This window comes from Macaca mulatta, chromosome 8 (assembly GCF_049350105.2).
Source record: "Macaca mulatta isolate MMU2019108-1 chromosome 8, T2T-MMU8v2.0, whole genome shotgun sequence".
NCBI lineage: Eukaryota > Metazoa > Chordata > Mammalia > Primates > Cercopithecidae > Macaca > Macaca mulatta.
Window position 1 is genome coordinate 96,209,051 of NC_133413.1, and position 21,060 is coordinate 96,230,110.

At 51.1% G+C, this 21,060-nt stretch overlaps 2 protein-coding genes and 1 pseudogene across 2 annotated transcripts; all 3 read left to right on the forward strand.

Annotated features, from left to right (window-relative positions):
• The first annotated feature begins 217 nt into the window (after window positions 1-217).
• On the forward strand, window positions 218-2,294 carry LOC144330581 (exonuclease GOR pseudogene; annotated as a pseudogene).
• A 6,701-nt stretch (window positions 2,295-8,995) lies between these two features.
• LOC106996153 (exonuclease GOR-like) lies at window positions 8,996-11,072 on the forward strand. The gene is given in 3 exon segments (XM_077942781.1): window positions 8,996-10,828; window positions 10,831-10,864; window positions 10,867-11,072. Coding segments are annotated over 3 exon segments (2,073 nt in total).
• Window positions 11,073-16,755: 5,683 nt separating this feature from the next.
• On the forward strand, window positions 16,756-19,875 carry LOC144330582 (exonuclease GOR-like). The gene is given in 3 exon segments (XM_077942782.1): window positions 16,756-19,631; window positions 19,634-19,667; window positions 19,670-19,875. Coding segments are annotated over 3 exon segments (2,073 nt in total). The 5' UTR covers window positions 16,756-17,798.
• Window positions 19,876-21,060: the final 1,185 nt, after the last annotated feature.

The window sequence follows — 21,060 nt, forward strand, 5'->3', positions numbered from 1 at the left end:
CATCCGCAGACCCTCTGAGGCGTTCCCACGCTGCGGTGTGGTGGAAAATTAATTGGGTTTAGTGTGATTGGATTGAAGTGCCAATCTAATCAAGAGGAAGTCCCGCCCACTCTGCCCTGTGCCTATATAAAGGCGAGGCGCGGCGGCCGCGGCACTCACTGAAGCCCGCGAGTCCGCAGAGCAGCAGAGCCAGGCCAGTGCTCCAGAAGGCAGCAAGATGTTGAGAGCCACAGCTCCTTGCTGGTTCCCACCCGGATATCCAGAAGCTAAGAAGGTGGCCGAGGAGCTGGCCCTCGAGGCTCTAGAGCTCCCACTGCCCTCTCATCAGCCTGCCCGGAACTTCGGGCTCTGGGTGCCCCAGATGTACAACCAGGCCTCAGCGCTTGTGGGGATCCAGGCGGAGCCTCAGAATAGCGGTCCGGCCGTGGCCCCAGAGTGGCCCAAGATGGTGACGGAGGCGTGGTACTTCCCTGCGCAGAGGGCATCGGCCTGCCAGCCGCCAGCCGCCCCAAGGCTGACAGAGAGGCCCCCCGCAGTCCGCATCTCAGCCCCCAGGGAGAGGAAGAGGATCGCCCACTTTCCCAGCCCTTGCTTGGACACAGGTCCCACAGATGCCAAGAGAACCCTGGCGGCCAGCAGCCACCAACGCTCCGATGGCTCCAAGGTCGGCACACAGCCATGGAAGACGCACAACAGGTCAGGGATGGCATACAGGACCTCCACCACCGACAGCTCTAAGCGAATCGCCCATCGTCCATCCTTACGGAGTCTGAAGAAACCCATCCTCCTCCGAAAGTCTGGGTGCCGAGTCCCCACCGTCATCCGCCGAGGCTATCTCCAACTGCTCACCAAAGAGTGTCTCCAGTTCTGCGCCTCCGAGCAGGAGGCGAAGGAGAAGGCGCTGAACGAGGAGAAGGTGGCCCACGACCGCAGCCCCAACAAGAACGTCTACCTGAATGTGGTGCTGAACGCCCTCAAGAGACTGAAGGGCCTGACCCCCAGCTCCATGCCCGGCCTCAGCAGGACCGCTCTGTACAGCCGCCTCCAGGACTTCCTGCTCACTCGGGAGCAGCTCAAGGAGAACGGCTACCCCTTCCCGCACCCCGAGCGGCCCGGAGGCGCCGTCCTCTTCACTGCCCAGCGGAAGGGGCCAGGCGACTCCTCCCGCAGGGTCTGCTGCCGCTGTGGCACCGAGTACCTGGTGTCCCCTTCGGGCCGCTGTGTACGCGACCAGGTGTGTTACTACCACTGGGGGAGGGTCCGCTCCAGCCAAGTGGCCGGAGGCCGGCTTACCCAGTACACCTGCTGTGCAGCCGCTCCTGGCTCCGTGGGCTGCCAGGTGGCAAAGCAGCACGTGCGGGACGGCCGCAAGGAGAGCCTGGATGGCTTCGTGAAGACCTTCAAGAAAGAGTTTTCCAGAGACGCTTATCCCGGAATCTACGCCTTGGACTGTGAGATGTGCTACACCACGCACGGCCTAGAGCTGACCCGTGTCACCGTGGTGGACGCCGACATGCGGGTGGTGTACGACACCTTCGTCAAGCCCGACAACGAGATCGTGGACTACAACACCAGGTTTTCCGGCGTGACCGAGGCCGACGTCGCCCAGACCAGCATCACGTTGCCGAAAGTCCAAGCCATCCTGCTGAGCTTTTTCAGCGCCCAAACCATCCTCATCGGGCACAGCCTGGAGAGCGACCTGCTGGCCCTGAAGCTGATCCACAGCACCGTGGTGGACACGGCGGTGCTCTTCCCGCACTACCGGGGTTTCCCCTACAAGCGCTCCCTAAGGAATCTCACGGCCGACTACCTCGGACAGATCATCCAGGACAGCCAGGACGGGCACGACTCCTGCCAGGACGCAAACGCCTGCCTGCAGCTGGTGATGTGGAAAGTCCGAGAGCGCGCCGGGATCCAGCGAGGCCACCCGTCCGCCTCTCCCGCCGCCCTGGCCTGTCCTCAGACCCAGGCCTCTTCCACAACTGCGATCGCTCCCGAGAGCTAACCCAGTCCACCTGGCCGCAAAGCGACAGAAACCGAAGCAGCCGGTTTTGCAGGAGAGGGCAAAAAGCCAAGACTAACCCCGACCCCGACTCCCAGTCCCCCGGAGTCCCTGCCGCGGCCCCTCGCGACTGTCCCCATCCCTCTGCCCCTCCGAGACCTCTATCCTTCCACCAATCGCCTCCCCCAGCCCCGAGCCCCCACTCCCAGGCCCCCGAGTCCCTGCCGCGGTCCCTCGCGCCTGGCCCCATCCCTCTGCCCCTCCCAGACCTCTGTCCTTCTTCCACCGCTAGCCTCCCTCAGCCCACCTGGACTTCCATGATCTCTGAGAACAAAGCCAGCCCCCTGGCCCCCCAGCCTCCTGCCAGTCTTCCCTCCTGGGCGTCTTCCTCTTCTCTGGGGCTTTCGGAACCTCCCCTCCCCCACCCGAGCTTTCCCCCACCCCCGGGGGCTGGCAAAGAATCAATGTCTCTAGGAATTTCAAAAAATAAAAGAATTTAAAAACAACGGAAAGGCATTTGCTCCTCCATGTGCCCTTACCTATTTTTCTGTAGAGGCACCACGCTGAGGTGGGTGAAGCACTTGGGCTCTGGAATTACACATCTGGCTTCAAATTCAACTTCCACCACTTACTGGCTTTGTCATATTGGACAAAGGACGTTTTTGTGCTTCTACGTATTTATCTTTAAAGCGTGATCATAAGGTCACGATAAGGCATGAATGAAGCAACACATGGCAGGCCTTGAAACAATCGCACATAGTAGGTATTCGATTCATGTTAACTATGTTTCCTTCTTAAAATGGCTTACATTGGGAAATCGTGAACACTGTATCATTAACCCTTGGAACAACCCAATGGGTAGGTAAATAAAGCTTAATTTTATACCTCAAGAAACCATGCGTCTTCACCTGCGCCAAATGCTCATGATTGTAAGGAGCACTGGTGGTTCGTTTATTATGTACTTGGTACTTTGCACCTATTAACCCAGTTAGTCCTCATAATAGTTGTGAGAGGGATAGCGTTCTTATCCCCATTTTACAGATGAGGAAACTGAAGCACAAGTGTTAAGCAGTTTATCTGAGGTATCCTAGCTACAAGTCAGGTGCGGTCAGCCTGGCTGCAGAGCCCTTGCTCTGTCCGCTGCACTACCTGACTTCCCAGGAGTATGTATGGTGAGAGTCAAAGTGGATTCTTCCACACAACCAACCAATTACAATGTCTGAATCAGTCAGGCGACTTCCAACTGGGCTCCAGGAGAGAAGGAATCATCACGCCTGTCTAAATCCATGTTCCCATTTTGAATCTTCAATGAGAGATGAGACGCTAAGTAGCTAGTTTTGGTGGAGTGGCTGATTTTACACGTGTTTGTGTGTGTGTGTGCGTGCGTGTGTGTGTGTGTGTGTCTGTGCACCTAACTAAAGTAAACTGATAGTTTGAATGCTTACAGTACCATTAATTTAATTTGTATATGTGAGCCCCCACACACCTATATACAAACACACCCTGTTCCAGAACAATGACTTAGTGAAGAACTGGATTTCCACTCTGTCACACAAACTGAGGAAAGCACTGAAGTAGGGCATTTCTGATTGATTTTACCGTTGCTGGAATTTTCTTTTCCTTTATAACATAGACTCCTTCTTTGGAGATTTCAAAAATAAAATATTTTTTTTTATTGTATGTTATTTCTTTTAATTTTCATAATTTATTTAAACTTAATTTTAAGTTGAAAATAAAAATTATATATGTTCATGGCATTCAACGTGAGGTTTCATATATGTATACATTGTGGAATGACAAAATGGAGCTAATTAGCATACTCATTTCCTCACATACATATTTCATTGTGATGAGAACATGTTTACAATCTACACTTACAGCTGTTTTCAAGTATACAATGCTTAGTTATTAACTATAGTTGTCATGCTGTTCAGTAGATCTCTAGAACTATTCCTATCTGAAATTTATTATTGTTTGACTAACATCTCCCGAGTCCCTCCACGGCCCCTGCCTCTGGTAACCACCTTTCTGCTCTCTACAAGCATGAGTTCAATTTTGTTAGATTCCACGTAGAAGTGAGATCATGCAGCATTTGTCTTTCTGTCTTTGCTCTTTACAACTTTGTCACGTATTTATTCACCTTTCCAGAGGGGGTCTCACTCTGTCACCCAGGCTGGAGTACAGTGACACAAACACGGCTCACCATGGCCTCCACCTCCCGCGGTCAAGAGATCCTCCCACTTCAGCCTCCTGAGTAGCTAATACCACAGGCGTCCACACCACACCTGGCTAATTGTTGTATTTTTTCTAGAGATGGGCTTCCTCCATGTTGCCCAGGTTGATCGCCAACTCCTGGGCTCAAGTGCTCCACCTGTCTTGGCATGCCAAAGAACCGGGATTAGAGGCATGAGCCACCGTGCCCGGCCTCGGCTTTATTTCACTCAGTATAACATCGTCTAGGCTCATTCATGTTACAAATGACATGTTCACCTTCCTTTTTTTTAAATAGCATTCTATTGGATGTGTATGTTTTTTTTTTTTTGTTTTTTTTTTTTAACAGAGTTTCCCTCCCGTCGCCCGGACAGGAGTGCAGTGGCATGATGTTGGCTCACTACATCCTCTGCCTCCCGGGTGCAAGCTGATCTGGGCACAATGGTGTTCATAGCCACTGCAGGATTCATCTTCAACATCTTCTCATCTCTTCTTAAAACAAGCTGTACCTTCGTCAACAGCTGATTTCTTCGGGGGACTCTCCTTATAAGCTTTACATAAAACATCAATGAATTCTTCATTCCTCCACCCAAGCTTCACCGTAAATTTGGTTTGTTTTTGCTGCCATTTTAGCGGAATTCGTGTTGCTCTGATAGGAGTCCTTTTCAGTGGGTGTCTCATCCTTCTTAGTGCCTCAGAGTGGATCTGGTCCAGAAAGGTTATAACAAGTTAGTATAAGTTTTAGTGTAAAACAACTGAAATCCATGCAGAGATTTTTCACAATGTCCATTTTCTGTGAACCTTTTGAAGACCCCCTGTGTTGAACGTTGGCCATGTCCTTGGAGAGAATTGGATGCCGTCCACTTCCTGTCCTCAAATTGCCCACAGTGCAGGAGTGCACAGAGCAGGGAAAGGCCACCCCAGCGAGGTCCTGCCCTCCAACGTGCAGCAGACTGCCGGCCCAATCCTGACTCCCTGGTGTGCTGTGTGGGCCAGAGCAAGTTGACGAACCTCCCTGAAGCTCAGTTTACTCCTATGTAGCTCAGAACCAGTAGCCATGATAGGACTGCTTGGCAGGGACGGTTAATTAACTCAGGAAAAGCAACCTAGCTCCAAGGGTAGCAACCAGGAGTTCCAGTTGATTCCATCCGCAGACCCTCTGAGGCGTTCCCAAGCTGCGGTGTGGTGGAATATTAATTGGGTTTAGAGTGATTGGATTGAAGTGCCAATCTAATCAAGGAGAAGTCCCGCCCAAAGGGCAAAAAGCCAAGACTAACCCCGACCCCGACTCCCAGTCCCCCGGAGTACCTACCGCGGCCCCTCGCGACTGCCCCCATCCCTCTGCCACTCCCAGACCTCTATCCTTCCACCAATCGCCTCCCCCAGCCCCGAGCCCCCACTCCCAGGCCCCCGAGTCCCTGCCGCAGTCCCTCGAGCCTGGCCCCATCCCTCTGCCCCTCCCAGACCTCTGTCCTTCTTCCACCGCTAGCCTCCCTCAGCCCACCTGGACTTCCATGATCTCTGAGAACAAAGCCAGCCCCCTGGCCCCCCAGCCTCCTGCCAGTCTTCCCTCCTGGGCGTCTTCCTCTTCTCTGGGGCTTTCGGAACCTCCCCTCCCCCACCCGAGCTTTCCCCCACCCCCAGGGGCAGGCACAGAATCAATGTCTCTAGGAATTTCAAATGTAAAAATAAAAGAATTTAAAAACAACGGAAAGGCATTTGCTCCTCCATGTGCGCTTACCTGTTTTTCTGTAGAGGCACCACGCTGAGGTGGGTGAAGCACTTGGGCTCTGGAATTACACATCTGGCTTCAAATTCAACTTACACCACTTACTGGCTTTGTCATATTCGACAAAAGACGTCTTTGTGCGTCTACGTTTTTTCTTTAATGTGTAATCATAATTGTCACGGTGAGGAATGAATGAAGCAACACATGGCAAGCGTTGAAACAATCGCACATAGTAGGTATTCGATTCATGTTAACTCTGTTTCCTTCTTATAATAGCTTATAATGGGAATTCGTGAACACTGTATCATTAATCCTTGGAACAACCCAATGGGTAGGTAAATAAAGCTTAATTTTATACCTCAAGAAACCATGCGTCTTCACCTGCGCCAAATGCTCATGATTGTAAGGAGCACTGGTGGTTCGTTTATTATGTACTTGGTACTTTGCACCTATTAAGCCAGTTAGTCCTCTTAATAGTTGTGAGAGGAATAGCGTTCTTATCCCCATTTTACAGATGAGGAAACTGAAGCACAAGTGTTAAGCAGTTTATCCGAGGTATCCTAGCTACAAGACAGGTGCAGTCAGCCTGGCTGCAGAGCCCTTGCTCTGTCCGCTGCACTACCTGACTTCCCAGGAGTATGTATGGTGAGAGTCAAAGTGGATTCTTCCACACAACCAACCAATTACAATGTCTGAATCAGTCAGGCGACTTCCAACTGGGCTCCAGGAGAGAAGGAATCATCACACCTCTCTAAATCCATGTTCCCATTTTGAATCTTCAATGAGAGACGAGACACTAAGTAGCTAGTTTTGGTGGAGTGGCTGATTTTACACGTGTTTGTGTGTGTGTGTGTGTGTGCGTGCGTGCGTGTGTGTGTGTGTGTGTGTGTCTGTGTACCTCACTAAAGTAAACTGATAGTTTGAATGCTTACAGTACCATTAATTTAATTTGTATATGTGAGCCCCCACACACCTATATACAAACACACCCTGTTCCAGAACAATGACTTAGTGAAGAACTGGATTTCCACTCTGTCACACAAACTGAGGAAAGCACTGAAGTAGGGCATTTCTGATTGATTTTACCATTGCTGGAATTTTCTTTTCCTTTATAACATAGACTCCTTCTTTGGAGATTTCAAAAATAAAATATTTTTTTTTATTGTATGTTATTTCTTTTAATTTTCATAATTTATTTAAACTTAATTTTAAGTTGAAAATAAAAATTATATATGTTCATGGCATTCAACGTGAGGTTTCATATATGTATACATTGTGGAATGACAAAATGGAGCTAATTAGCATACTCATTTCCTCACATACATATTTCATTGTGATGAGAACATGTTTACAATCTACACTTACAGCTGTTTTCAAGTATACAATGCTTAGTTATTAACTATAGTTGTCATGCTGTTCAGTAGATCTCTAGAACTATTCCTATCTGAAATTTATTATTGTTTGACTAACATCTCCCGAGTCCCTCCACGGCCCCTGCCTCTGGTAACCACCTTTCTGCTCTCTACAAGCATGAGTTCAATTTTGTTAGATTCCACGTAGAAGTGAGATCATGCAGCATTTGTCTTTCTGTCTTTGCTCTTTACAACTTTGTCACGTATTTATTCACCTTTCCAGAGGGGGTCTCACTCTGTCACCCAGGCTGGAGTACAGTGACACAAACACGGCTCACCATGGCCTCCACCTCCCGCAGTCAAGAGATCCTCCCACTTCAGCCTCCTGAGTAGCTAATACCACAGGCGTCCACACCACACCTGGCTAATTGTTGTATTTTTCTAGAGATGGGCTTCCTCCATGTTGCCCAGGTTGATCGCCAACTCCTGGGCTCAAGTGCTCCACATGTCTTGGCATGCCAAAGAACCGGGATTAGAGGCATGAGCCACCGTGCCCGGCCTCGGCTTTATTTCACTCAGTATAACATCGTCTAGGCTCATTCATGTTACAAATGACATGTTCACCTTCCTTTTTTTTAAATAGCATTCTATTGGATGTGTATGTTTTTTTTTTTTTTTTTTTTAACAGAGTTTCCCTCCCGTCGCCCGGACAGGAGTGCAGTGGCATGATGTTGGCTCACTACATCCTCTGCCTCCCGGGTGCAAGCTGATCTGGGCACAATGGTGTTCATAGCCACTGCAGGATTCATCTTCAACATCTTCTCATCTCTTCTTAAAACAAGCTGTACCTTCGTCAACAGCTGATTTCTTCGGGGGACTCTCCTTATAAGCTTTACATAAAACATCAATGAATTCTTCATTCCTCCACCCAAGCTTCACCGTAAATTTGGTTTGTTTTTGCTGCCATTTTAGCGGAATTCGTGTTGCTCTGATAGGAGTCCTTTTCAGTGGGTGTCTCATCCTTCTTAGTGCCTCAGAGTGGATCTGGTCCAGAAAGGTTATAACAAGTTAGTAGAAGTTTTAGTGTAAAACAACTGAAATCCATGCAGAGATTTTTCACAATGTCCATTTTCTGTGAACCTTTTGAAGACCCCCTGTGTTGAACGTTGGCCATGTCCTTGGAGAGAATTGGATGCCGTCCACTTCCTGTCCTCAAATTGCCCACAGTGCAGGAGTGCACAGAGCAGGGAAAGGCCACCCCAGCGAGGTCCTGCCCTCCAACGTGCAGCAGACTGCCGGCCCAATCCTGACTCCCTGGTGTGCTGTGTGGGCCAGAGCAAGTTGACGAACCTCCCTGAAGCTCAGTTTACTCCTATGTAGCTCAGAACCAGTAGCCATGATAGGACTGCTTGGCAGGGACGGTTAATTAACTCAGGAAAAGCAACCTAGCTCCAAGGGTAGCAACCAGGAGTTCCAGTTGATTCCATCCGCAGACCCTCTGAGGCGTTCCCACGCTGCGGTGTGGTGGAAAATTAATTGGGTTTAGTGTGATTGGATTGAAGTGCCAATCTAATCAAGAGGAAGTCCCGCCCACTCTGCCCTGTGCCTATATAAAGGCGAGGCGCGGCGGCCGCGGCACTCACTGAAGCCCGCGAGTCCGCAGAGCAGCAGAGCCAGGCCAGTGCTCCAGAAGGCAGCAAGATGTTGAGAGCCACAGCTCCTTGCTGGTTCCCACCCGGATATCCAGAAGCTAAGAAGGTGGCCGAGGAGCTGGCCCTCGAGGCTCTAGAGCTCCCACTGCCCTCTCATCAGCCTGCCCGGAACTTCGGGCTCTGGGTGCCCCAGATGTACAACCAGGCCTCAGCGCTTGTGGGGATCCAGGCGGAGCCTCAGAATAGCGGTCCGGCCGTGGCCCCAGAGTGGCCCAAGATGGTGACGGAGGCGTGGTACTTCCCTGCGCAGAGGGCATCGGCCTGCCAGCCGCCAGCCGCCCCAAGGCTGACAGAGAGGCCCCCCGCAGTCCGCATCTCAGCCCCCAGGGAGAGGAAGAGGATCGCCCACTTTCCCAGCCCTTGCTTGGACACAGGTCCCACAGATGCCAAGAGAACCCTGGCGGCCAGCAGCCACCAACGCTCCGATGGCTCCAAGGTCGGCACACAGCCATGGAAGACGCACAACAGGTCAGGGATGGCATACAGGACCTCCACCACCGACAGCTCTAAGCGAATCGCCCATCGTCCATCCTTACGGAGTCTGAAGAAACCCATCCTCCTCCGAAAGTCTGGGTGCCGAGTCCCCACCGTCATCCGCCGAGGCTATCTCCAACTGCTCACCAAAGAGTGTCTCCAGTTCTGCGCCTCCGAGCAGGAGGCGAAGGAGAAGGCGCTGAACGAGGAGAAGGTGGCCCACGACCGCAGCCCCAACAAGAACGTCTACCTGAATGTGGTGCTGAACGCCCTCAAGAGACTGAAGGGCCTGACCCCCAGCTCCATGCCCGGCCTCAGCAGGACCGCTCTGTACAGCCGCCTCCAGGACTTCCTGCTCACTCGGGAGCAGCTCAAGGAGAACGGCTACCCCTTCCCGCACCCCGAGCGGCCCGGAGGCGCCGTCCTCTTCACTGCCCAGGGGAAGGGGCCAGGCGACTCCTCCCGCAGGGTCTGCTGCCGCTGTGGCACCGAGTACCTGGTGTCCCCTTCGGGCCGCTGTGTACGCGACCAGGTGTGTTACTACCACTGGGGGAGGGTCCGCTCCAGCCAAGTGGCCGGAGGCCGGCTTACCCAGTACACCTGCTGTGCAGCCGCTCCTGGCTCCGTGGGCTGCCAGGTGGCAAAGCAGCACGTGCGGGACGGCCGCAAGGAGAGCCTGGATGGCTTCGTGAAGACCTTCAAGAAAGAGTTTTCCAGAGACGCTTATCCCGGAATCTACGCCTTGGACTGTGAGATGTGCTACACCACGCACGGCCTAGAGCTGACCCGTGTCACCGTGGTGGACGCCGACATGCGGGTGGTGTACGACACCTTCGTCAAGCCCGACAACGAGATCGTGGACTACAACACCAGGTTTTCCGGCGTGACCGAGGCCGACGTCGCCCAGACCAGCATCACGTTGCCGAAAGTCCAAGCCATCCTGCTGAGCTTTTTCAGCGCCCAAACCATCCTCATCGGGCACAGCCTGGAGAGCGACCTGCTGGCCCTGAAGCTGATCCACAGCACCGTGGTGGACACGGCGGTGCTCTTCCCGCACTACCGGGGTTTCCCCTACAAGCGCTCCCTAAGGAATCTCACGGCCGACTACCTCGGACAGATCATCCAGGACAGCCAGGACGGGCACGACTCCTGCCAGGACGCAAACGCCTGCCTGCAGCTGGTGATGTGGAAAGTCCGAGAGCGCGCCGGGATCCAGCGAGGCCACCCGTCCGCCTCTCCCGCCGCCCTGGCCTGTCCTCAGACCCAGGCCTCTTCCACAACTGCGATCGCTCCCGAGAGCTAACCCAGTCCACCTGGCCGCAAAGCGACAGAAACCGAAGCAGCCGGTTTTGCAGGAGAGGGCAAAAAGCCAAGACTAACCCCGACCCCGACTCCCAGTCCCCCGGAGTCCCTGCCGCGGCCCCTCGCGACTGTCCCCATCCCTCTGCCCCTCCGAGACCTCTATCCTTCCACCAATCGCCTCCCCCAGCCCCGAGCCCCCACTCCCAGGCCCCCGAGTCCCTGCCGCGGTCCCTCGCGCCTGGCCCCATCCCTCTGCCCCTCCCAGACCTCTGTCCTTCTTCCACCGCTAGCCTCCCTCAGCCCACCTGGACTTCCATGATCTCTGAGAACAAAGCCAGCCCCCTGGCCCCCCAGCCTCCTGCCAGTCTTCCCTCCTGGGCGTCTTCCTCTTCTCTGGGGCTTTCGGAACCTCCCCTCCCCCACCCGAGCTTTCCCCCACCCCCGGGGGCTGGCAAAGAATCAATGTCTCTAGGAATTTCAAAAAATAAAAGAATTTAAAAACAACGGAAAGGCATTTGCTCCTCCATGTGCCCTTACCTATTTTTCTGTAGAGGCACCACGCTGAGGTGGGTGAAGCACTTGGGCTCTGGAATTACACATCTGGCTTCAAATTCAACTTCCACCACTTACTGGCTTTGTCATATTGGACAAAGGACGTTTTTGTGCTTCTACGTATTTATCTTTAAAGCGTGATCATAAGGTCACGATAAGGCATGAATGAAGCAACACATGGCAGGCCTTGAAACAATCGCACATAGTAGGTATTCGATTCATGTTAACTATGTTTCCTTCTTAAAATGGCTTACATTGGGAAATCGTGAACACTGTATCATTAACCCTTGGAACAACCCAATGGGTAGGTAAATAAAGCTTAATTTTATACCTCAAGAAACCATGCGTCTTCACCTGCGCCAAATGCTCATGATTGTAAGGAGCACTGGTGGTTCGTTTATTATGTACTTGGTACTTTGCACCTATTAACCCAGTTAGTCCTCATAATAGTTGTGAGAGGGATAGCGTTCTTATCCCCATTTTACAGATGAGGAAACTGAAGCACAAGTGTTAAGCAGTTTATCTGAGGTATCCTAGCTACAAGTCAGGTGCGGTCAGCCTGGCTGCAGAGCCCTTGCTCTGTCCGCTGCACTACCTGACTTCCCAGGAGTATGTATGGTGAGAGTCAAAGTGGATTCTTCCACACAACCAACCAATTACAATGTCTGAATCAGTCAGGCGACTTCCAACTGGGCTCCAGGAGAGAAGGAATCATCACGCCTGTCTAAATCCATGTTCCCATTTTGAATCTTCAATGAGAGATGAGACGCTAAGTAGCTAGTTTTGGTGGAGTGGCTGATTTTACACGTGTTTGTGTGTGTGTGTGCGTGCGTGTGTGTGTGTGTGTGTATGTGCACCTAACTAAAGTAAACTGATAGTTTGAATGCTTACAGTACCATTAATTTAATTTGTATATGTGAGCCCCACACACCTATATACAAACACACCCTGATCCAGAACAATGACTTAGTGAAGAACGGGATTTCCACTCTGTCACACAAATTCAGGAAAGCACTGAAGTAGGGCATTTCTGATTGATTTTACCATTGCTGGAATTTTCCTTTACAACATAGACTCCTTCTGTGGAGATTCCATAAATAAAGTCTTTTTTTTTTATTGTGCGATATTTCTTTTAATTTTCATAATTTATTTAAATTTTAAATTTTAATTTTAAGTTGAAAATAAAAATTATATGTTCATGTCGTTCAACATGAGGTTTCATATATGTATACGTTGTGGAATGACAAAATGGAGCTAATTAGCATACTCATTTCCTCACATACATATTTCATTGTGATGAGAACATGTTTACAATCTACACTTACAGCTGTTTTCAAGTATACAATGCTTAGTTATTAACTATAGTTATCATGCTGTTCAGTAGATCTCTAGAACTATTCCTATCTGAAACTTTATATTGTTTGACTAACATCTCCCCCATCCCTCCTGGGCCCCTGCCTCGGGTAACCACCATTCTGCTCTCTACAAGCATGAGTTCAATTTTGTTAGATTCCACGTAGAAGTGAGATCATGCAGCATTTGTCTTTCTGTGCTTGCTCTTTACAACTTTGTCACGTATTTATTCATCTTTCCAGACAAGGTCTCACTCTGTCACCCTGGCTGGAGTACAGTGACACAAACACGGCTCACCATGGCCTCCACCTCCCGCGGTCAAGAGATCCTCCCACTTCAGCCTCCTGAGTAGCTAATACCACAGGCGTCCACACCACACCTGGCTAATTGTTGTATTTTTTCTAGAGATGGGCTTCCTCCATGTTGCCCAGGTTGATCGCCAACTCCTGGGCTCAAGTGCTCCACCTGTCTTGGCATGCCAAAGAACCGGGATTAGAGGCATGAGCCACCGTGCCCGGCCTCGGCTTTATTTCACTCAGTATAACATCGTCTAGGCTCATTCATGTTACAAATGACATGTTTCCCTTCTTTTTTTTAAAATAGCATTCTATTGGATGTGTATGTCTTTTTTTTTTTTTTTTTTTTTTTTTTTTGACAGAGTTTCCCTCCCGTCGCCCGGACAGGAGTGCAGTGGCATGATGTTGGCTCACTACATCCTCTGCCTCCCAGGTGCAAGCTGATCTGGGCACAATGGTGTTCATAGCCACTGCAGGATTCATCTTCAACATCTTCTCATCTCTTCTTAAAACAAGCTGTACCTTCGTCAACAGCTGATTTCTTCGGGGGACTCTCCTTATAAGCTTTACATAAAACATCAATGAATTCTTCATTCCTCCACCCAAGCTTCACCGTAAATTTGATGTTTGTTTTTGCTGCCATTTTAGCGGAATTCGTGTTGCTCTGATAGGAGTCCTTTTCAGTGGGTGTCTCATCCTTCTTAGTGCCTCAGAGTGGATCTGGTTCAGAAAGGTTATAACAAGTTAGTATAAGTTTGTTTTAGTGTAAAACAACTGAAATCCATGCAGAGATTTTTCACAACGTCCATTTTCTGTGAACCTTTTGAAGACCCCCTGTGTTAAACGTTGGCCAGGTCCTTGGAGAGAAGTGGATGCCGTCCACTTCCTGTCCTCAAATTGCCCACAGTGCAGGAGTGCACAGAGCAGGGAAAGGCCACCCCAGAGAGGTCCTGCCCTCCAGCGTGCAGCAGACTGCCGGCCCAATCCTGACTCCCTGGTGTGCTGTGTGGGCCAGAGCAAGTTGACGAACCTCCCTGAAGCTCAGTTTACTCCTATGTAGCTCAGAACCAGTAGCCATGATAGGACTGCTTGGCAGGGACGGTTAATTAACTCAGGAAAAGCAACCTAGCTCCAAGGGTAGCAACCAGGAGTTCCAGTTGATTCCATCCGCAGACCCTCTGAGGCGTTCCCAAGCTGCGGTGTGGTGGAATATTAATTGGGTTTAGAGTGATTGGATTGAAGTGCCAATCTAATCAAGGAGAAGTCCCGCCCAAAGGGCAAAAAGCCAAGACTAACCCCGACCCCGACTCCCAGTCCCCCGGAGTACCTACCGCGGCCCCTCGCGACTGCCCCCATCCCTCTGCCCCTCCCAGACCTCTATCCTTCCACCAATCGCCTCCCCCAGCCCCGAGCCCCCACTCCCAGGCCCCCGAGTCCCTGCCGCGGTCCCTCGAGCCTGGCCCCATCCCTCTGCCCCTCCCAGACCTCTGTCCTTCTTCCACCGCTAGCCTCCCTCAGCCCACCTGGACTTCCATGATCTCTGAGAACAAAGCCAGCCCCCTGGCCCCCCAGCCTCCTGCCAGTCTTCCCTCCTGGGCGTCTTCCTCTTCTCTGGGGCTTTCGGAACCTCCCCTCCCCCACCCGAGCTTTCCCCCACCCCCAGGGGCAGGCACAGAATCAATGTCTCTAGGAATTTCAAATGTAAAAATAAAAGAATTTAAAAACAACGGAAAGGCATTTGCTCCTCCATGTGCGCTTACCTGTTTTTCTGTAGAGGCACCACGCTGAGGTGGGTGAAGCACTTGGGCTCTGGAATTACACATCTGGCTTCAAATTCAACTTACACCACTTACTGGCTTTGTCATATTCGACAAAAGACGTCTTTGTGAGTCTACGTTTTTTCTTTAATGTGTAATCATAATTGTCACGGTGAGGAATGAATGAAGCAACACATGGCAAGCGTTGAAACAATCGCACATAGTAGGTATTCGATTCATGTTAACTCTGTTTCCTTCTTATAATAGCTTATAATGGGAATTCGTGAACACTGTATCATTAATCCTTGGAACAACCCAATGGGTAGGTAAATAAAGCTTAATTTTATACCTCAAGAAACCATGCGTCTTCACCTGCGCCAAATGCTCATGATTGTAAGGAGCACTGGTGGTTCGTTTATTATGTACTTGGTACTTTGCACCTATTAAGCCAGTTAGTCCTCTTAATAGTTGTGAGAGGAATAGCGTTCTTATCCCCATTTTACAGATGAGGAAACTGAAGCACAAGTGTTAAGCAGTTTATCCGAGGTATCCTAGCTACAAGACAGGTGCAGTCAGTCTGGCTGCAGAGCCCTTGCTCTGTCCGCTGCACTACCTGACTTCCCAGGAGTATGTATGGTGAGAGTCAAAGTGGATTCTTCCACACAACCAACCAATTACAATGTCTGAATCAGTCAGGCGACTTCCAACTGGGCTCCAGGAGAGAAGGAATCATCACACCTCTCTAAATCCATGTTCCCATTTTGAATCTTCAATGAGAGACGAGACACTAAGTAGCTAGTTTTGGTGGAGTGGCTGATTTTACACGTGTTTGTGTGTGTGTGTGTGTGTGTGTGTGCGTGCGTGCGTGTGTGTGTGTGTGTGTCTGTGTACCTCACTAAAGTAAACTGATAGTTTGAATGCTTACAGTACCATTAATTTAATTTGTATATGTGAGCCCCCACACACCTATATACAAACACACCCTGTTCCAGAACAATGACTTAGTGAAGAACTGGATTTCCACTCTGTCACACAAACTGAGGAAAGCACTGAAGTAGGGCATTTCTGATTGATTTTACCGTTGCTGGAATTTTCTTTTCCTTTATAACATAGACTCCTTCTTTGGAGATTTCAAAAATAAAATATTTTTTTTTATTGTATGTTATTTCTTTTAATTTTCATAATTTATTTAAACTTAATTTTAAGTTGAAAATAAAAATTATATATGTTCATGGCATTCAACGTGAGGTTTCATATATGTATACATTGTGGAATGACAAAATGGAGCTAATTAGCATACTCATTTTCTCACATACATATTTCATTGTGATGAGAACATGTTTACAATCTACACTTACAGCTGTTTTCAAGTATACAATGCTTAGGTATTAACTATAGTTGTCATGCTGTTCAGTAGATCTCTAGAACTATTCCTATCTGAAATTTTGTATTGTTTGACTAACATCTCCCGAGTCCCTCCACGGCCCCTGCCTCTGGTAACCACCTTTCTGCTCTCTACAAGCATGAGTTCAATTTTGTTAGATTCCACGTAGAAGTGAGATCATGCAGCATTTGTCTTTCTGTCTTTGCTCTTTACAACTTTGTCACGTATTTATTCACCTTTCCAGAGGGGGTCTCACTCTGTCACCCAGGCTGGAGTACAGTGACACAAACACGGCTCACCATGGCCTCCACCTCCCGCGGTCAAGAGATCCTCCCACTTCAGCCTCCTGAGTAGCTAATACCACAGGCGTCCACACCACACCTGGCTAATTGTTGTATTTTTTCTAGAGATGGGCTTCCTCCATGTTGCCCAGGTTGATCGCCAACTCCTGGGCTCAAGTGCTCCACATGTCTTGGCATGCCAAAGAACCGGGATTAGAGGCATGAGCCACCGTGCCCGGCCTCGGCTTTATTTCACTCAGTATAACATCGTCTAGGCTCATTCATGTTACAAATGACATGTTCACCTTCCTTTTTTTTAAATAGCATTCTATTGGATGTGTATGTTTTTTTTTTTTTTTTTTTTTTTTTTTTTGACAGAGTTTCCCTCCCGTCGCCCGGACAGGAGTGCAGTGGCATGATGTTGGCTCACTACATCCTCTGCCTCCCGGGTGCAAGCTGATCTGGGCACAATGGTGTTCATAGCCACTGCAGGATTCATCTTCAACATCTTCTCATCTCTTCTTAAAACAAGCTGTACCTTCGTCAACAGCTGATTTCTTCGGGGGACTCTCCTTATAAGCTTTACATAAAACATCAATGAATTCTTCATTCCTCCACCCAAGCTTCACCGTAAATTTGATGTTTGTTTTTGCTGCCATTTTAGCGGAATTCGTGTTGCTCTGATAGGAGTCCTTTTCAGTGGGTGTCTCATGCTTCTTAGTGCCTCAGAGTGGATCTGGTTCAGAAAGGTTATAACAAGTTAGTATAAGTTTTAGTGTAAAACAACTGAAATCCATGCAGAGATTTTTCACAATGTCCATTTTCTGTGAACCTTTTGAAGACCCCCTGTGTTGAACGTTGGCCATGTCCTTGGAGAGAAGTGGATGCCGTCCACTTCCTGTCCTCAAATTGCCCACAGTGCAGGAGTGCACAGAGCAGGGAAAGGCCACCCCAGCGAGGTCCTGCCCTCCAACGTGCAGCAGACTGCCGGCCCAATCCTGACTCCCTGGTGTGCTGTGTGGGCCAGAGCAAGTTGACGAACCTCCCTGAAGCTCAGTTTACTCCTATGTAGCTCAGAACCAGTAGCCATGATAGGACTGCTTGGCAGGGACGGTTAATTAACTCAGGAAAAGCAACCTAGCTCCAAGGGTAGCAACCAGGAGTTCCAGTTGATTCCATCCGCAGACCCTCTGAGGCGTTCCCACGCTGCGGTGTGGTGGAAAATTAATTGGGTTTAGTGTGATTGGATTGAAGTGCCAATCTAATCAAGAGGAAGTCCCGCCCACTCTGCCCTGTGCCTATATAAAGGCGAGGCGCGGCGGCCGCGGCACTCACTGAAGCCCGCGAGTCCGCAGAGCAGCAGAGCCAGGCCAGTGCTCCAGAAGGCAGCAAGATGTTGAGAGCCACAGCTCCTTGCTGGTTCCCACCCGGATATCCAGAAGCTAAGAAGGTGGCCGAGGAGCTGGCCCTCGAGGCTCTAGAGCTCCCACTGCCCTCTCATCAGCCTGCCCGGAACTTCGGGCTCTGGGTGCCCCAGATGTACAACCAGGCCTCAGCGCTTGTGGGGATCCAGGCGGAGCCTCAGAATAGCGGTCCGGCCGTGGCCCCAGAGTGGCCCAAGATGGTGACGGAGGCGTGGTACTTCCCTGCGCAGAGGGCATCGGCCTGCCAGCCGCCAGCCGCCCCAAGGCTGACAGAGAGGCCCCCCGCAGTCCGCATCTCAGCCCCCAGGGAGAGGAAGAGGATCGCCCACTTTCCCAGCCCTTGCTTGGACACAGGTCCCACAGATGCCAAGAGAACCCTGGCGGCCAGCAGCCACCAACGCTCCGATGGCTCCAAGGTCGGCACACAGCCATGGAAGACGCACAACAGGTCAGGGATGGCATACAGGACCTCCACCACCGACAGCTCTAAGCGAATCGCCCATCGTCCATCCTTACGGAGTCTGAAGAAACCCATCCTCCTCCGAAAGTCTGGGTGCCGAGTCCCCACCGTCATCCGCCGAGGCTATCTCCAACTGCTCACCAAAGAGTGTCTCCAGTTCTGCGCCTCCGAGCAGGAGGCGAAGGAGAAGGCGCTGAACGAGGAGAAGGTGGCCCACGACCGCAGCCCCAACAAGAACGTCTACCTGAATGTGGTGCTGAACGCCCTCAAGAGACTGAAGGGCCTGACCCCCAGCTCCATGCCCGGCCTCAGCAGGACCGCTCTGTACAGCCGCCTCCAGGACTTCCTGCTCACTCGGGAGCAGCTCAAGGAGAACGGCTACCCCTTCCCGCACCCCGAGCGGCCCGGAGGCGCCGTCCTCTTCACTGCCCAGGGGAAGGGGCCAGGCGACTCCTCCCGCAGGGTCTGCTGCCGCTGTGGCACCGAGTACCTGGTGTCCCCTTCGGGCCGCTGTGTACGCGACCAGGTGTGTTACTACCACTGGGGGAGGGTCCGCTCCAGCCAAGTGGCCGGAGGCCGGCTTACCCAGTACACCTGCTGTGCAGCCGCTCCTGGCTCCGTGGGCTGCCAGGTGGCAAAGCAGCACGTGCGGGACGGCCGCAAGGAGAGCCTGGATGGCTTCGTGAAGACCTTCAAGAAAGAGTTTTCCAGAGACGCTTATCCCGGAATCTACGCCTTGGACTGTGAGATGTGCTACACCACGCACGGCCTAGAGCTGACCCGTGTCACCGTGGTGGACGCCGACATGCGGGTGGTGTACGACACCTTCGTCAAGCCCGACAACGAGATCGTGGACTACAACACCAGGTTTTCCGGCGTGACCGAGGCCGACGTCGCCCAGACCAGCATCACGTTGCCGAAAGTCCAAGCCATCCTGCTGAGCTTTTTCAGCGCCCAAACCATCCTCATCGGGCACAGCCTGGAGAGCGACCTGCTGGCCCTGAAGCTGATCCACAGCACCGTGGTGGACACGGCGGTGCTCTTCCCGCACTACCGGGGTTTCCCCTACAAGCGCTCCCTAAGGAATCTCACGGCCGACTACCTCGGACAGATCATCCAGGACAGCCAGGACGGGCACGACTCCTGCCAGGACGCAAACGCCTGCCTGCAGCTGGTGATGTGGAAAGTCCGAGAGCGCGCCGGGATCCAGCGAGGCCACCCGTCCGCCTCTCCCGCCGCCCTGGCCTGTCCTCAGACCCAGGCCTCTTCCACAACTGCGATCGCTCCCGAGAGCTAACCCAGTCCACCTGGCCGCAAAGCGACAGAAACCGAAGCAGCCGGTTTTGCAGGAGAGGGCAAAAAGCCAAGACTAACCCCGACCCCGACTCCCAGTCCCCCGGAGTCCCTGCCGCGGCCCCTCGCGACTGTCCCCATCCCTCTGCCCCTCCGAGACCTCTATCCTTCCACCAATCGCCTCCCCCAGCCCCGAGCCCCCACTCCCAGGCCCCCGAGTCCCTGCCGCGGTCCCTCGCGCCTGGCCCCATCCCTCTGCCCCTCCCAGACCTCTGTCCTTCTTCCACCGCTAGCCTCCCTCAGCCCACCTGGACTTCCATGATCTCTGAGAACAAAGCCAGCCCCCTGGCCCCCCAGCCTCCTGCCAGTCTTCCCTCCTGGGCGTCTTCCTCTTCTCTGGGGCTTTCGGGACCTCCCCTCCCCCACCCGAGCTTTCCCCCACCCCCGGGGGCTGGCAAAGAATCAATGTCTCTAGGAATTTCAAAAAATAAAAGAATTTAAAAACAACGGAAAGGCATTTGCTCCTCCATGTGCCCTTACCTATTTTTCTGTAGAGGCACCACGCTGAGGTGGGTGAAGCACTTGGGCTCTGGAATTACACATCTGGCTTCAAATTCAACTTCCACCACTTACTGGCTTTGTCATATTGGACAAAGGACGTTTTTGTGCTTCTACGTATTTATCTTTAAAGCGTGATCATAAGGTCACGATAAGGCATGAATGAAGCAACACATGGCAGGCCTTGAAACAATCGCACATAGTAGGTATTCGATTCATGTTAACTATGTTTCCTTCTTAAAATGGCTTACATTGGGAAATCGTGAACACTGTATCATTAACCCTTGGAACAACCCAATGGGTAGGTAAATAAAGCTTAATTTTATACCTCAAGAAACCATGCGTCTTCACCTGCGCCAAATGCTCATGATTGTAAGGAGCACTGGTGGTTCGTTTATTATGTACTTGGTACTTTGCACCTATTAACCCAGTTAGTCCTCATAATAGTTGTGAGAGGGATAGCGTTCTTATCCCCATTTTACAGATGAGGAAACTGAAGCACAAGTGTTAAGCAGTTTATCTGAGGTATCCTAGCTACAAGTCAGGTGCGGTCAGCCTGGCTGCAGAGCCCTTGCTCTGTCCGCTGCACTACCTGACTTTCCAGGAGTATGTATGGTGAGAGTCAAAGTGGATTCTTCCACACAACCAACCAATTACAATGTCTGAATCAGTCAGGCGACTTCCAACTGGGCTCCAGGAGAGAAGGAATCATCACGCCTGTCTAAATCCATGTTCCCATTTTGAATCTTCAATGAGAGATGAGACGCTAAGTAGCTAGTTTTGGTGGAGTGGCTGATTTTACACGTGTTTGTGTGTGTGTGTGCGTGCGTGTGTGTGTGTGTGTGTATGTGCACCTAACTAAAGTAAACTGATAGTTTGAATGCTTACAGTACCATTAATTTAATTTGTATATGTGAGCC